This window comes from Microcaecilia unicolor, chromosome 9, assembly GCF_901765095.1.
Source record: "Microcaecilia unicolor chromosome 9, aMicUni1.1, whole genome shotgun sequence".
In the NCBI taxonomy this organism is placed as follows: Eukaryota; Metazoa; Chordata; class Amphibia; order Gymnophiona; family Siphonopidae; genus Microcaecilia; species Microcaecilia unicolor.
The window spans coordinates 91,364,617-91,380,654 of NC_044039.1; the positions used below are offsets into that span (position 1 = coordinate 91,364,617).

The following is a 16,038-nucleotide window of genomic DNA, read 5'->3' on the forward strand; positions in this document are numbered from 1 at the left end:
TATACTTTACAACAAAGGCGAAATATGAAACCTATCTTGGAGATCCTGGGAAAACATAATATTAAATACCGATGGGCGTTCCCGTTTTCACTATGTTTCACCATAGCAGGTCACCTTCATAAAGTCCGAACTGTGGATATGGCTCGACAACGATTGCAAAAGGCGGGGCTGCTGGATGTGGAGACGGAGCCTGCACCCACGACAACAACTGCAACAACACGAGACAAAGTGCGGCAATGGCAGCAGGTCTTCAATAAAGCCAAGAAACACCGACTGTCGGCATCTAAATCGGTCACATGATCTCTGCTGAAATGGAGTGGACATATAGAACTGGTAGTGTTCTGTAACTGCGCTAATGCGTTTATATGAGATACCACTAGAGGAAGATATAGTCAATATCTGTGTATTACAAAAGAGAGGAGAGAGGTGGGGGGTTGGGGCTGGGGGTTGTAGATGGGTTTGTTGACCTTGCTGGGGGCAAAAGGCAGGAGAGGTGCCTGGTTTTGGATCTCTCCTTGTCTTTCCTTGTTTGGTGGGTTTTCTTGGAAGGGGGGTGGGAAGGGGAGGGTGGGGGAGGGAGGGAGGTTATGGGGAGTATCTTACTCAGAGACAGCATTCATGCCTACGACTGAGATTAGGTCGACACAACCCTAATGGTACATAAGGTACACATTGTAACCCTTAACGTGAGGGGCCTTAATGCTCCGAGAAAGCGCCAGCTAGTGTGGCAAGAGCTTATGAGATTGAAACCGCATGACATAATGTTACAGGAAACACACTTGAAGAGGGCTCATGAAACTCTGTTTAGACATCCTCAGTACTCCAAAATCTACTTTGCAACTGATATCTCTAACAAGAAACAGAGAGGGGTAGCTCTACTTTTTCATAATAACCTTCCTCTGCAGGTCCACCAGGTGAAATGGGACCCAAAGGGGCGATATGTTTTGATCAGAGGTACTATAGAAAATAGGGAGGTCACGTTCGGATCTATTTACGGCCCTAACTCGGAGCAACACTCCTTCTTTCAGTTGCTAAAGCGAAAATTGTTAGAAATGATAGGAGGGTCTGTGATATTAGGTGGCGACTTTAATGCCACGTTACACCCAGACTTAGATCGATCTGGCTCTCCCACTAAGAATGATAAGGTACTTGCTAAACATTTTACCACTTTTGTGGAAGATATGGAGCTTAATGATCCCTGGAGGGATAGCCACCCTGGAGAACGTGACTACTCCTTTTACTCTCAAGTTCATCAGACATATTCCCGAATAGATTACATTCTTACAGATAAATTAATAGGAACTCAGCTTGGGAGGGCCCAAATTGGGAATATTACCCTCTCTGATCATGCTCCTTGTATGTTGCAGTGGGACAGTCACCTGATGGAGAAAAGGGGAAGTACTTGGACTTTTAATAATCTGATCCTAAAACAAGAGGAGGCATGTAGTGACTATGTTAAAGTACTTGAGGAATATTTGTCATTTAATTTACACTCAGGCCCTCCTGTAGCAATAATCTGGGATGCGCTTAAGGCAGTTTCCCGAGGCCATTTCATGGCGGTGGCAGGACGACTTAAACGGAAAAGAGAGAGCGAATTAAATCAGTTGAGAAGCCAAATTGGGGAATTGGAATTAAAGCATAAAAGTACAGGCTCTCTCAGATACTACCGAGCCTTACAAGCTAAGAGGATACAATTAGATGCCTTGCTAGGCCAGGAGTTAGACTTCCTTAATGTAGAGTTAAAGCTTCATAACTATACAAAGAAAAATAAGATTAGTAGACAGCTAGCGCTTAAATTGCGAAAGCTTCGGGTAGAGCGTACCATTTTTTGTATTAAGGGGCAACAAGGAGAGAGACTCCGACAGTCGCAAGAGATTAGAAATCGATTTAGCCAATATTACGAGGCATTGTACTCTAAAGATGACTCGATCCAGGAGGGGGAAGTTCGATCATATTTAGAGAAATTAGATTTGCCCAGTATTACTCCAGAACATAAGGCAGTGCTAGACGCTCCTATTGAGGCAAAGGAAGTGCTTACAGCTATTAAATCCCTAAAAACTGGTAAAGCGCCCGGGTTAGACGGGTATACAAGTGAATTTTATAAAAGGTTTGCTTCATACCTGGCACCTTTATTAGCAGAAGTGCTCAATTCCATACGAACAGGGGAAAGCATGCCAGAAACTATGCGAGAGGCATGGATCGCTGTAATCCCTAAACCCAACAAAGATGTGACCGAATGTTCTTCCTACAGGCCAATCTCTCAATTTTAAATGTTGATGTGCGTATCTTGGCAAAGGTGCTGGCCACTAGGTTATCCATAGTTTTACCATCTATCATTCACCCAGATCAAGTGGGATTCATTGCAAATAGACAAGCCTCTGATAACATAAGGCGAACAATTGATGTTATGTATGCTGCAAAGCAGAGAAGTATATCCTATTGTCTGTTAAGTATCGATGCCGAGAAGGCATTTGATAGGGTACATTGGCCTTTTCTCTATCAGACAATGCAGCGTTTTGGTATTGGCACTCATTTTATGGGTTGGATCAGGGAATTCTATACCAGACCTAAAGCCTGTTTAAAGATCAATGGACAGGTCTCCCCCCTCTTTGATTTACAAAGAGGAACACGCCAGGGGTGTCCATTATCACCCCTTTTGTTTGCTATGGTGATGGAGCCCCTGGCATGGGTCATTAGAAACGACCCGGGAATTACGGGTGTGAAGTTAGGAGATTGAGAATCCAAGGTTGCGCTTTTTGCCGATGATGTTCTGTTGACAATCACATCTCCTTTGGATTCCCTTCCAAAGCTATTTCAGACTATGGAGGCCTATAGCAGGGTTTCTGGTTTCAAAATTAATTACACCAAGACAGAAGCATTAGCACAGGGAATGGAAACGCAAATTTATCAGACATGTCAGAGGTTGTTCCCCTTGAGGTGGGTGACTGATGGTATTAGATATCTGGGAGTCTTTCTCATTAGTAATTTGCACTGCATAAGTGAGGTGAATTATAATCCCTTAGTGACTGAGCTCAAGACAGATTTGGATAGATGGGAACCGCTTGGACTGTCCTGGTTTGGCAGGATAGCCACGGTAAAAATGAACATTTTGCCGCACCTATTATATCTCTTTCAATCGATACCACTGCCTATAGATGAACACTTGCTTCAACGAGTGCAGAACCGCTTAACAAAGTTTATTTGGCAAGGGAAAACGCCGAGGATTCACTCTAATGTGACATATATGGCCCGTAAATCTAAAGGGGGCCTGGGAGTCCCTCATTTGGAATTATATCATAGGGCGTCCCAGGTCAAAGTGGCGATAGAATGGTTCCAGGAGACCTCTCATAAGCTTTGGATAAAGGCGGAGCAGTATTTACTTCGCAGCCCATTAAAATTAGGCCATCTGCTCTGGCTAGCGCCTAAACATAGAAGGCTGGGCGCATGGGTGAGCCCTGTTATCCGCTATACACTCTCGTGTTGGGATAAAATGGAGCGTAGAAGGAAAATATACAACTCTAAGCTGTCTCCTATAGCATACAATTTGACTTTCCCTCTGGGATGTGAATCCTCGACGTTTACTAAGTGGGCACGGAGTGGTCTCGATCTTTGGGGACAATTACTGAGTGGAGAGAGCTTTGTCACATTCTCAGAGTTAGCTGAAACTTATCATCTCCCTCAGAGGGATCAGTATGCATACACACAACTAATCCACTTTTTACACTTCCCAGGGTTAAGAGCTAATCTGTTTGGAGAGGTCACGTTCTTAGAGGAGCTTTGTGTAAGAGAACAGGGAACAAGGGGTCTAATTTCCTTGCTGTATGGATATTTGAGGGATGCACTTCCACAGAACTCTAGACATCGAGACCAGTGGGAAAAAGAACTAGGAGTAAAGTACACAGAGGCGGAATGGCAGAGATTTGAAAGAGGATCAACTAAGATCTCCCCAGCTATCAATATTCAAGAGAATGCCACGAAAATATTATATCGTTGGTATCTAACCCCAGTAAGATTGCATCATATGTTTAAAACAATATCCCAGAAATGTTGGAGAGACTGTGGTCAACTGGGCACCATGGGCCATATATGGTGGACCTGCAGAAAGGTGGGAGCATTTTGGAGAGCTATTCAAGGGAGGATGCAACAGTGGGTAGGAGTTGCTATACCATGGGACCCTGCCGTATATTTATTTCATAAAAATATTTTGGGCCTCAAAGAAGAGGGTAAGATCGTAACTAAGCATTGTTTGTGTGCAGGCAGATTGATAATTGCACAAGCTTGGAAACAGCGAAACTGTCCCTCCATAATTAGGTGCAAACCTTTGCTTGGAAATATTGCAGAAAAAGAGAGACTATTAGCAAAAGAACGCAAACAAATGGCAAAATGGGAAAGAATATGGGCCCCTTTGGGCTTGGGACCATAGATGGGGTTGTTGTTAATAATCTGATTGTTGAATATGAGTGACATTGTTTTTTCTTTATCTTTATATGCTGGGTAATGTACCGGGTTATTAGGGTGGGTTTTGTGGGGGGGGGGGGGGGTTTCTTTTCTTTTTTTTTTTTCTCTTTTATTATTTTCTCCGTAGTCTCTTTGGGGAAAAATGGGAATAAAAAGTGAAGTCTAGACATAAGCTGTTTTTAGCTGTAAACCCTGTTAGTTGAATACTATTTGATGTGAAAGGTAGAGAATGACATTTTCCTCTTGGTATTGTTGTTGTTTTCAATTGTTGTACAGGGTCTTTTTCATTTTTTCAATAAAGACTTCTTGTTAAATAAAAAATAAACACGTTCGAACGAGGGTCACTTGTCCCATCCTTGAGGGATAGATTACAAGAATTTTGGGGGAAATTCCGGGAGGGAGGCTTATCGGTTTCTGGCTTGCTTAAGGCTTTGCAGATGTTACCGCCAGTACGGACATATGAAGGGCTGATTGAGCGGTGGGCTCAAGATTTTGGCAGAGTAAGCATGGCTATAGATCCGCTAAAGCTGATAAAGCGAATCCCTGAAATATCCGTGAGCGTGGAGATGAGGGAATGTCTGGTGGAAATCTCGGGCCCTTGCTGATTTCTTACACTTTAAGTTCATGCTGACCTCCTTCCAATCTGCTCTTTTATGTGCCAAACAGGATTATTATATCCAACTGACCAACTCTCTTGTCTCTAATCCTCGACTTCTCTTTACCACATTGAACTCTCTCCTCAAGGTGCCCCCTCCCCCAACTCCCCCTTCATTATCTCCTCAAACCCTTGCTGAATTCTTTCACAACAAGGTTCAAAAGATAAACCTTGAATTCTCTACCTCGCCACCTCTCCCTCCACTAGTCCGTTCCCCTCTCTCTTCTTCCCCTCATTCCCTTTCCTCCTTTCCTGAAGTTACTATTGAGGAAACTACACTTCTCCTTTCTTCCTCAAAATGTACCACCTGTTCCTCTGATCCCATTCCCACCCACCTTCTTAATGCCATCTCTCCTGCTCTTATTCCTTTTATCTGTCACATTCTCAACCTCTCACTTTCCACTGCGACTGTCCCTGCTGCCTTTAAACATGCTGTGGTCACACCTCTCCTTAAGAAGCCTTCACTCGACCCTACTTGTCCCTCTAATTACCGACCCATCTCCCTCCTTCCTTTTCTCTCCAAATTACTTGAGCGTGCTGTTCACCACCGCTGCCTTGATTTTCTCTCCTCACATGCTATTCTTGACCCACTACAATCTGGTTTTCGCCCTCTCCACTCAACCGAAACTGCGCTTACTAAAGTCTCCAATGACCTATTACTGGCTAAATCCAGAGGTCAATATTCCATCCTCATTCTTCTTGATCTTTCCGCTGCTTTTGACACTGTCGATCACAGCATACTTCTCGATACCCTGTCCTCACTTGAATTCCAGGGCTCTGTCCTTTCCTGGTTCTCTTCCTACCTCTCCCTCCGCACCTTTAGTGTTCACTCTGGTGGATCCTCTTCTACTTCTATCCCTCTGCCTGTCGGCGTACCTCAGGGTTCTGTTCTTGGTCCCCTCCTCTTTTCTATCTACACTTCTTCCCTTGGTTCATTAATCTCATCCCATGGCTTTTCCTACCATCTCTATGCTGATGACTCCCAAATCTACCTTTCTACCCCTGATATCTCACCTTGCATCCAAACCAAAGTTTCAGCGTGCTTGTCTGACATTGCTGTCTGGATGTCTCAATGCCACCTGAAATTAAATATGACCAAAACCGAGCTTCTCATTTCCCCCCCCCCCCCAAACCCACCTCCCCGCTCCCCCCGTTTTCTATTTCTGTTGATGGCTCTCTCATTCTCCCTGTCTCCTCAGCTTGAAACCTTGGGGTCATCTTTGACTCTTCTCTCTCCTTCTCTGCTCATATCCAGCAGATTGCCAAGACCTGTCGTTTCTTTCTTTACAACATCCGTAAAATCCGCCCCTTTCTTTCCGAGCACTCTACCAAAACCCTCATCCACACCCTTGTCACCTCTCGTTTAGACTACTGCAATCTGCTTCTTGCTGGCCTCCCACTTAGTCACCTCTCCCCTCTCCAGTCGGTTCAAAACTCTGCTGCCCGTCTCATCTTCCGCCAGGGTCGCTTTACTCATACTACCCCTCTCCTCAAGACCCTTCACTGGCTCCCTATCCATTTTCGCATCCTGTTCAAACTTCTACTAACCTATAAATGTACTCACTCTGCTGCTCCCCAGTATCTCTCCACACTCATCCTTCCCTACACCCCTTCCCGTGCACTCCACTCCATGGATAAATCCTTCTTATCTGTTCCCTTCTCCACTACTGCCAACTCCAGACTTCGCGCCTTCTGTCTCGCTGCACCCTACGCCTGGAATAAACTTCCTGAGCCCCTACGTCTTGCCCCATCCTTGGCCACCTTTAAATCTAGACTGAAAGCCCACCTCTTTAACATTGCTTTTGACTCGTAACCACTTATAACCACTCGCCTCCACCTACCCTCCTCTCTTCCTTCCCATTCACATTAATTGATTTGATTACTTTATTTTTTTTTTTTTTTGTCTATTAGATTGTAAGCTCTTTGAGCAGGGACTGTCTTTCTTCTATGTTTGTGCAGCGCTGCGTACGCCTTGTAGCGTTATAGAAATGCTAAATAGTAGTAGTAGTAGTTTAGACTGATACACAGGACGTACTTTACTCAGGAACGTATGTTTAAGATAGGGACAGTGGACGCCCTACTATGCCAGAAGTGTGAGATGAGGACAGGCTCCTTCTTCCACTCCTTTTGGGACTGTGGGAGGGTACAGGCTTTTTGGACAGCAGTACTGGCATATTTGGGAGGATTATTGGGCTGTGTCATACCGGCCTATCCGGCTGCAGTGCTTCTGGATCAATATGAGCTTTTCAACATACAAAATAAGGCACAGGCCTTATTCCTTAGGAAGGCGGGTGTACTGGGCAAGAAGGTGATACTAGGGGTTTGGGTCGGAGAAGAAGCACCATCATTTTTGACATGGAGGAACCGGTTGCATGCTCTGATGCTCTTGGAGGGCAATATGCTAGACTAACTCCCAAAAGATTAATAAAGTTTTATGCAGTCTGGGATGCGTATATTAGTTCCCTTCCACATCGGGCCAGGAGTTTATTACTGAACGAGGCCTAAATGGTGAGGGAAGGCAGGGGTGAGGTGCTCCATTGAGGTCTGCCTGAATAGATGAAGGGAGGAAGAAATCTGGGGGGTCTTGCTCTGGGGGGGGGGGTCCCTCTCCCACCTCTTTTTTTTTTCTCTACAAGGGATAGGGGGAGACGGGAAAAGAGGGGTAAGAGTTAGATGTTGTCGTCTTGGTGATAATTGTCTGTTTGAAAAAGGAACAAAGAAATTTTTGGATGGATTAAAAGGCCCCAACATTATGTCATGTGTGAAAAGCGATAATGATAAATGGGGGCACATCTTTCATTTTTGTTTCAGACATATGCATTGGGAGGAGGAAGGGAGGTAGGGGGGGAACACTATGAGAAAGAGGAACAAATTATAGATATTAGTTGCATTGTATACAGATTGCTTGTTCAATTAAAACTGTTTGACTATATATAACCAAGGAAGGGAGGGGGATAAAATTGTAAAAATTTGATGGCTGCCTACAATATTCAACCATTTTTGGAAATGTTTTGAGATTAGAAGGTATGTATCTTTATAATGTTGGATGAGTTTATATTGGACGTATCAATAAAAAATGTTGAAACATAAATAAATAAATAAATAAATAAGGCTATCAATTTGGAGAAAAAACTATGTGAATAAACATTGGGGGCATATACAGAACAAACAGCTATCCTTTTCCCTTGAAGTTCACCCATCCAGACCACATAACGACCCTCCGGATCTGAGATAGTCCTATGGCATAAAAAATCCAATTTCTTGTGAATAAGGATTGCCATCCCCTGCTGCCTACCATTGTAAGATGCAGACACCAGCTCTCCAACCCAGTCACTTTTTAATTTAGCATCTTCAAGGTGGGTTAAGTGAGTTTCCTTCATAAGTAGGACTTCCACCCGGGATCGCTTAGCATAATTCAAAATCTTTGTGCATTTCACGGGCAAATGTATCCCATCCATGTTTAGCGTAACAATTCGTAGATCACCCATTCCATCAATTTGATAAGGAGCGTATGAAATAGTGCAAACCAGCCAATTCAATGGCCAGAGATGGTGTCCCAGCTCTACCGCCCCTGCCAATATAGGACAGTCCCTCCATCAAAACAGAACTAATCAATAGTGCACTCAAGAGCACGGAGTCCCTCCCTCTCCCCCCCAGTCCCTGCAACAAAACCAACAGCAGGTTGATACCTCGTTTCCTCATCTTCCAAATACCCATCACAATTCCCTCTCCCCACATACATGCCCCCTACCCCTCCAAGCCCCATGCAAATCCTACAATCACACACAACGTTACCTATGTTCCCCCATCCCCTCTCTATACAGTTCCCACCCATTCTGCTTCACTTCTATAGCTTCCCCGCTCTCTCCATGTCCCCCCCGGCAAATCCCACCAACAATAACAGAGAGAGATATTTAAAAAAAAAAAAAGAAAACTGATAAGTTGTCCAGGGATACCAGAGAGGTGATAGCTGCTCTATGAAAGCACGCAGCTCTGCAGCTGTTGTAAAGACCAAGTTGCGGTTGTTGTACATGAGTCGCACCCTCGCCGGGTATTGAAATGCAAACTTGATGCCCCTACCGAAGAGCTGGGAGCAAAAAGCCAAGACCCTCCGCTGCTCCGAAAACGTGGTGAGAAATCTTGAAATAGAAGTAGTTTAGAGCCTTTGAAATGCAAAGTACATGAGTGTTTGTACAGTTCCAGAAACCTGGCCTTGATAGCATAATTCAGGTAACGTACAATAACTGGGCGCGGTCTGGCAGCATCTTCTCTCCTGGTCCCTACCCGGTGTACTCTCCCTACATGTACCGGGCCCACTTCCTGCGGGAACCCGACCGCTTCTGGCAGTCATTTTTTCCGTTAGTTCCAGCAAATCGGATTCTTTAATAGCTTCTGGAAGGTCAAAATACACAAGTTATTTCATCTGCCCCGATTCTCTTGATCTTCCACCCGTTCTAGCAGGCATGCGTGCTGTGCTTCAAGTGCTCCCAGTTTTTTCTCCATCGCTTGTACTCGATCCTCCTGGGCGGAGATATGCTCCTCTGCTTGCTGTATACATGCCGCCTGACCGGCCACTGAGTCTTTCAGTTCATCCAAGGCAGCATGTAACTTGGCAAGCTTATCGTCTAAAAGTTGCGACATATGCCGCATTGATAGTTGAATAGTGTCATCGGGAGCCTGCGGTGTCAAGGATTCCCACCGTTGGGCCGCCATCTTGCGCGCGCTTCCCGTGGCCTGCTCCTTACCAAGGCGAGCCGCTCTGATCGGCATAACAGACTTCTCCCGGCTTCCTCCACAGCCACTCCACCTCTGTGTGATTACCCCTGGATTCCAATGTAAGCGGGTCAGATTTGGGCTAAAAATTCACAGCGGGGGTGTCATGAAAAGGGTTTATTTGAAAGAGGGAGCAGCGCTGAGCTTTCAGGTGCTCGTTTACGCTGCTGCCATCACGTGACCCCAATGCACATTTTTACTCAGGTACTGGCACCTTACTGATCTCTGCTCTTACTAAATGAAACATCTCGATGTTTTGTTTTGTTTTTTCAAATACTGGTAGTGTTACAGTGCAAACACGTTTGAAAACGCGAAAATTGCTGGATGGTCACACTAAAAGTCTGTAACTTCACTGTGTTTAACGATACTATCTACATTTATATGCCAAGGGGAATGAGAGTAACAACAAAGAAAGCTGTAAATCTTCACGTTGAAATTCCAAGTGGTTGCTGAGAAAACAGCAAAAAACTCCTAGGGGGGTTACTTTTTTTTTGCCTCACTCTGTACAAGAGGGATTTGAGAAGACTGCCCCTTTAATCTCCAATATTGTTGTTTCTCCCCCATAAAATCAATTGTGCTGAATAATTGTGGGCTTTGCACTTAACTAGGAGCATTTGGATGTACAGGTTTCCAAAATGGCACATACAGATGTCTATTTGTTGACACTTACAAATCTAAGTGATGTGTACTGCCTAGTTGATGCCACTTACGTTTTAGACATTGACAACTATCATTCCTGGGAGAATTATGAACAATTTTACAAAACAGAATTCTGTGCAGGCAGCTGGCAGCAGCCGTAAAAGCTGGATGGCTCAGCCTCCCTTGCTGCAGCTGTGACCTTATCATCCCTAAGTGCCCCCCCCTTTATTCCCCAGTTACTGAACAGTCTAGTTGACTTCTTTGGAGGTTTCTTGTTCTTATCATACTTAGGGTTTTTTTTTACAAATGCTCTGTAGCATTTTTAGCGCATGCTAAACATTAGAGATGCCCACAGAAATATATAGGGCGCCTCTAGCGTTTAGTGCGCGCTACAAACGCTAGTGCGCCTTTGTAAAAGGACCCCTTAAAGATTTATTAGCTTTTTACCTCCTCAGCATCTCTCTAGGTTTGCTTTATTGGTATTTTACATCTAATTTCTTAGTGTTTATGTGCCATCCATGGTACTAAATCCAATCCAAATAAGTTCTTGTCGTACAAAGTAAAGAAATTTGCTCAGTAGAGGAGGTGCTCAAGCACCCACAGAGATCATGTCTATGGTGCCTTTTTTATTTTCTTCATTTGGTTCTGCTTTCCATTTTTTAAAGGACATATTTTTACCTTCTTTCATAGTACTACTTAGACATATAATGCTTGATGTTCTTTGTCTTTTTCTAATTTGTGGAACACATTTTACACCGGCTTCCAAGAGGACATTTTTAAACAATCTCTATACCTCATGCAAACATTTGATCTTTGTAACTCCCCATTCTAGTTTCTTTCTAACTAGTTTCCTCATTTTAATCTACTACTACTACTTATCATTTCTATAGCGCTACAAGGCATACGCAGCGCTGTAAACCAAACACAAAGACAGTCCCTAGAGTCCTCTTTTTAAAATTATTTGTTACCACATTAGTTTTTGTCCCTGCAGTGATTATCTCAAAATAGTTTTAACATCTTTGCTCCCTGCAAAATTTGTATTCTTCACGTGAAGGCATGAAATCTTTGATACGTGGTGCCTTGCCACATCAACTTCTGTCTACTCTGTGATTTCAATAAATATTATATCTTGGTGTCACAATATTCCACTGGTTATCCTTTTTTCATCAGTCTCTGAGATGCCTATTATGTCAATATCATCTTGTAATGCCATATACTCTAATATTCACATCTTATTTTTTTTAGATTTCTGGTATTTGCATTTCTGAACATTTTCTACATTGAATGATATATGCTACATTTGAGGACTAGGATGAATAGGAGAATAGGAACCCCTTATGCTGAATGCATTTCCCATGTAACCGTGGGACCCTGTGATACGGGTTGGCACATTTTGCAGCCTAGTATACTTTTTCAACTTCTGCTGGGAGTTCGCTTTTACTTATTTTTGCTTCAGATTAGGTATCTCTAAGTAATTCATCCTTCTGGAGTAGTCATCGTAGGTCTTTTAGCATTTTTATATATTTCCAGGTCTAGATTGCATGCCACTACATGGGGGACTCTCTCTGAGGTTTTCTTTTTTTTTTTTGTACTTCAGTGGGTTTTTCCCTGGGTGTTTTAAGGAAAGAGGCAATCTTCTCAGAGATTATTTTAGGAATGTAGTCTGTTTGAAAATTTGAGCCAGGATTTTGAGGTGTTTATCTCTGTCCTTTGGGCCAGAGCATATATGATGGTATCCTGTGGCTTGGCTGAGTATGTTAGCTTTTTTTGGACGTGAAGGGTGGAAGCTGGAACAGTGGAGATAGCTGCATCTGTCAGTTACTTTTCTGATGTTAGCATATAGCCATTGTTGATAGGAACTGTGGTGTCTAAAAAGTTAACTTTTTCTGAAGAGCAGACAATTTTGAAACTGAGTGAAAGATGGGATGCATTAAAAGAACTATAAAATTGTTTGAGAGTTTCTTCTTCTCACTCCAAATCATAAAAACATATCAATGTACTGGTAGTAATTAAAGGGTTTAGTCTGATATGTGTTCAAAAATGTCTCTTCCAATTTTTCCGTGAAAAGGTTAGCATACTGTGATGCCATTTTTGCTTTATGAGGATCCCTACTTAATTCAGACAATCGTAATTTATACACTTTTTTCTATGCTTAAATAATAGTTTAACATTGAATCTAGAAAACGGTTTTAGGTAATTGCTGCCTCTCATAACTTATAAAATCTAAGTCTAAAATGACAAATGTTCTTATTTAAAGTAAACCACATATTTTCTTGTGAGTTATATCCAAGTTTACTTATATAAGTACCCTCTCTTTATTCAAAATATACCAGATAATAGCAGTGGCGTAGCTACGTGGGGCCTGGGCCCCCCGTAGATTCCAGCCTGGACCCCCCTCCCGGCGAACCTGCCCCCGCCTACCTTCACTTTTGCTGGCGGGGGACCCCAATCCCCGCCAGCTGACGTCCTCTCCGTCCTGCTCCTGCATGCATTGCTGACATCCTGCACGTTGTACGTGACGTCAGACTCGGAGAACAGAACTCTGTTCTCTGAGTCTGACGTCCTGCACGTACAACATGCAGGACGTCAGCAATGCATGCAAAAAGAGCAGGAGCAGGACGGCGAGGACGTCGGCTGGCGGGGAGTGGGGTCCCCCGCCAGCAAAAGTGAAGGTAGGCAGTGGCGGGGGAGGGTTCGCGCGGGAGGGGGGTCGGAAAAGACGTGGGGGGGTGGCAATGGCGGCCGGGGGGGGGGGCGGAGGCGCCAGGGGGAGGGCTAAAATGTGCCCCCTCCCCTCGGGCTTTGGACCCCCCTCCCACGGAAGTCTGGCTACGCCCCTGGATATTAGAATTATTGTTTTCATATAACTAACCTTTACTTGGTGAGAAAGGTTGAGATACTGGTAAATCAGAGCATAGTTCCATTGGAAACTGTAGCTGTTCCTCATTATCTGTAGAAGTTTAGATTCAAGAAAAAATCAATCAGAAGCAGAATTTTGAACAGAAAAGTGAATGTAGTTCTGTTTTGGTACTAAACGATAACAACATCCATTCATTAAATTACAGGCTAGAAATACAGACTTTATGCTGACAAATTTATGTTTCATGAATTTAAATACCTTTATCTATTTAACAAAGCTACAGAAATTAACATAAAAATTATGAAAAGCTTGAGTTAAACTCCTTCTTTTACACTTAGCCCTGCGCAGGGAGAGAGTGACAGTGATCAGGGCGTGTAGGCAGAGGGGTCATTGGGCCCCCGCCTCCCTGCACACTACAGCCCCCCCCCCCCTACTTTGAAAGGCCCTGGTGCTGCTCTACTTAGCGCCACCACTTCTTCTTAATGGCTGCCGAGACTGCTGCAAGAAGTCTCGGCAGCCATTTTGAAGATGCAGTGGTGCCAGACAGAGCAGCACAGCGGACAGGAAAGAAGAGCCCACTAGACCACCAGGATCCTTCAAAGTAGGGACCTGGAGAGTGCAGGAGGGGGGGAGAGGCACTGAGCCTCCTAGACCCTCTGGGCCCTCAGTCCGTTCCTGGTCCTGTGTAACCCAGCTGTTGTTCAGAACATTTGAACTGATGCATTTTCTTATATACAATGCTTCGTAAACGTCTTTACACTCTTGTACATTTTTCACATCCTACTATCTAAAACATACAATTCAAAATGTATTAAAGTAGGAGATTGCTTTCACTGCTCTACACCTATTCTACAATTTCAACATGAAAGAACAGTTATAGGGATTTAAAAAAAAAAAAAGTCCTGATTGCTAAGTTGTCATACCCTTTGATAACTTAGGAATGGGGAGAGTGTTTCTGATGTCATACTGGGTGATCATTTGAGATCTAGTGATCACTGGATAGTGTGGTTTAGAATTAAGACACAGGCTTGATGGTTCAATCAAATGCAAGGGTCTCAGATTTCAGTAAAATTGTGAAGATTGAAGAATACTTCAAGAAGTCATTAGCTGGATGGGAACATTTAGGGCAGCAGAAAACCAATGGAAAAAAAACAATGAGATATTTTAAGGACAACAAACATTTTAATTAGGAAAATAAGAGGGAAAAGAGGCTCTTATGGTTTCCCAAAGAATTTATTGAAAGGTAAGTTATAAGGTCAACATTCATACACTATAAGAGATAAAAAAAAAAAAAGAAGATGACAGCAAACAATACCTGGAAAAACCAAGAGAAGTGGAGAAAATAGTCAGGAAAGTGAATATGGTTGCTTGCATCTTTTCTTAGGCTGTATTTTTGAAATTCTTAAAAGAAAGCAAACAGTGAAATGAGGGGAAAGGACTAATTTAAAGATATGTTCATGACAGGAGGAAGTTCAAAACTGGAATTATGAGACTCAAAAGTGAAGGGGAGGAATACATATAAGTTGACGAGGACAAGGCAGAATTCTTTAATGTTTCTGCTTTCTGTTCAAAAGGGAAGGTCAAGAAACAGGATTGCAGAAAACGGCCACAAATAGGAATATAAATCACAAAAAAACCCCACATTATATTGATATTTTTTGAAGACGTGCTCATATGTTTTCAAAGGACAATCACAGACTCATTGGTCTTCCACTACGTCCACTGGCATATAATCATTGCACTTATCTTCAATTATTATTTAATGTCCACATGTGCCATCTGTCATTATATTCTTATGTGATAAAAATACAAATTTTTATTTAACTTGCTGAATATATTGAGTGTTGGATCCCGACATGGTCCATGTTTCGTCAAAGCTGTCTCAAGGCACCCACATTAAATCTTTAAAATGAGAGACGTCCTCCACGCTCAAAAACGTTTAACTGAAAAACACACATCTCTCACATTTTAAAGATTTAATAGTGGGTGCCTTGAGACAGCTTTGACAAAACATGGACCATGTCAGGATCCAACACTCAATATATTCAGCAAGTTAAGAAAAAAATTGTATTTTTATCACATAAGAATTAGGGCTGTTCACTTAATTTGTTTTAATGCAATTAATGCTGTAAATTTTTTAACTTGCACTAATAATTTTAACATGATTAATTGTATCATGCTGCTCTCTCCTATCGCTGACCCCCTCCCTCCCCGGTACTCCTGCAGCTTTTTCCTTCCTACCTGCCGCCATGCACCAGCAGCCTTTTCTCTCCTGTTACCCTGTTCTCTGACATCCCATCCCGCCCGTCACCCTCCGAACTTGCCTTGAACACATGGCAGCATTAAGCACATGCTGCTCCACTCCTCTCTGTAACTGGATCCCTCCCTCTCTTGCATCCCGCCTTCTCTGATGAAACTTACTGTTTCCTGCTGCAGGAGTTGGACGCTAGAGAGGGAGGGCTCTGGTAACAGAGAGGAGCAGAGCAGAGTGTAGTTAATGCCGCCAGGTGTACAAGGCAAGTTTAGAGGGCAGCAGGGGTAGGGGGTGGGATGAGATGCCAGACAGCGCAGTGGCAGCAGAGAAAAGGCTGCCAGTGTGCGGCGGACAGGAGTGAACAAGCTGCAGGAGCATCAGGGAGGGAGGGGGCAGCGG

The 16,038-nt window shown here is 43.5% G+C and overlaps 1 protein-coding gene across 1 annotated transcript in view; it reads right to left on the bottom strand.

Annotated features, from left to right (window-relative positions):
• C2CD5 (C2 calcium dependent domain containing 5) overlaps positions 1-16,038 on the bottom strand; it is a 419,591-nt gene that overhangs the window by 48,684 nt on the left and 354,869 nt on the right. Inside the window, exon 23 of the mRNA XM_030214402.1 lies at positions 13,398-13,475. Coding sequence (XP_030070262.1) covers positions 13,398-13,475 — 78 coding nt within the window. The remainder of the gene's footprint in view (positions 1-13,397; positions 13,476-16,038) is intronic.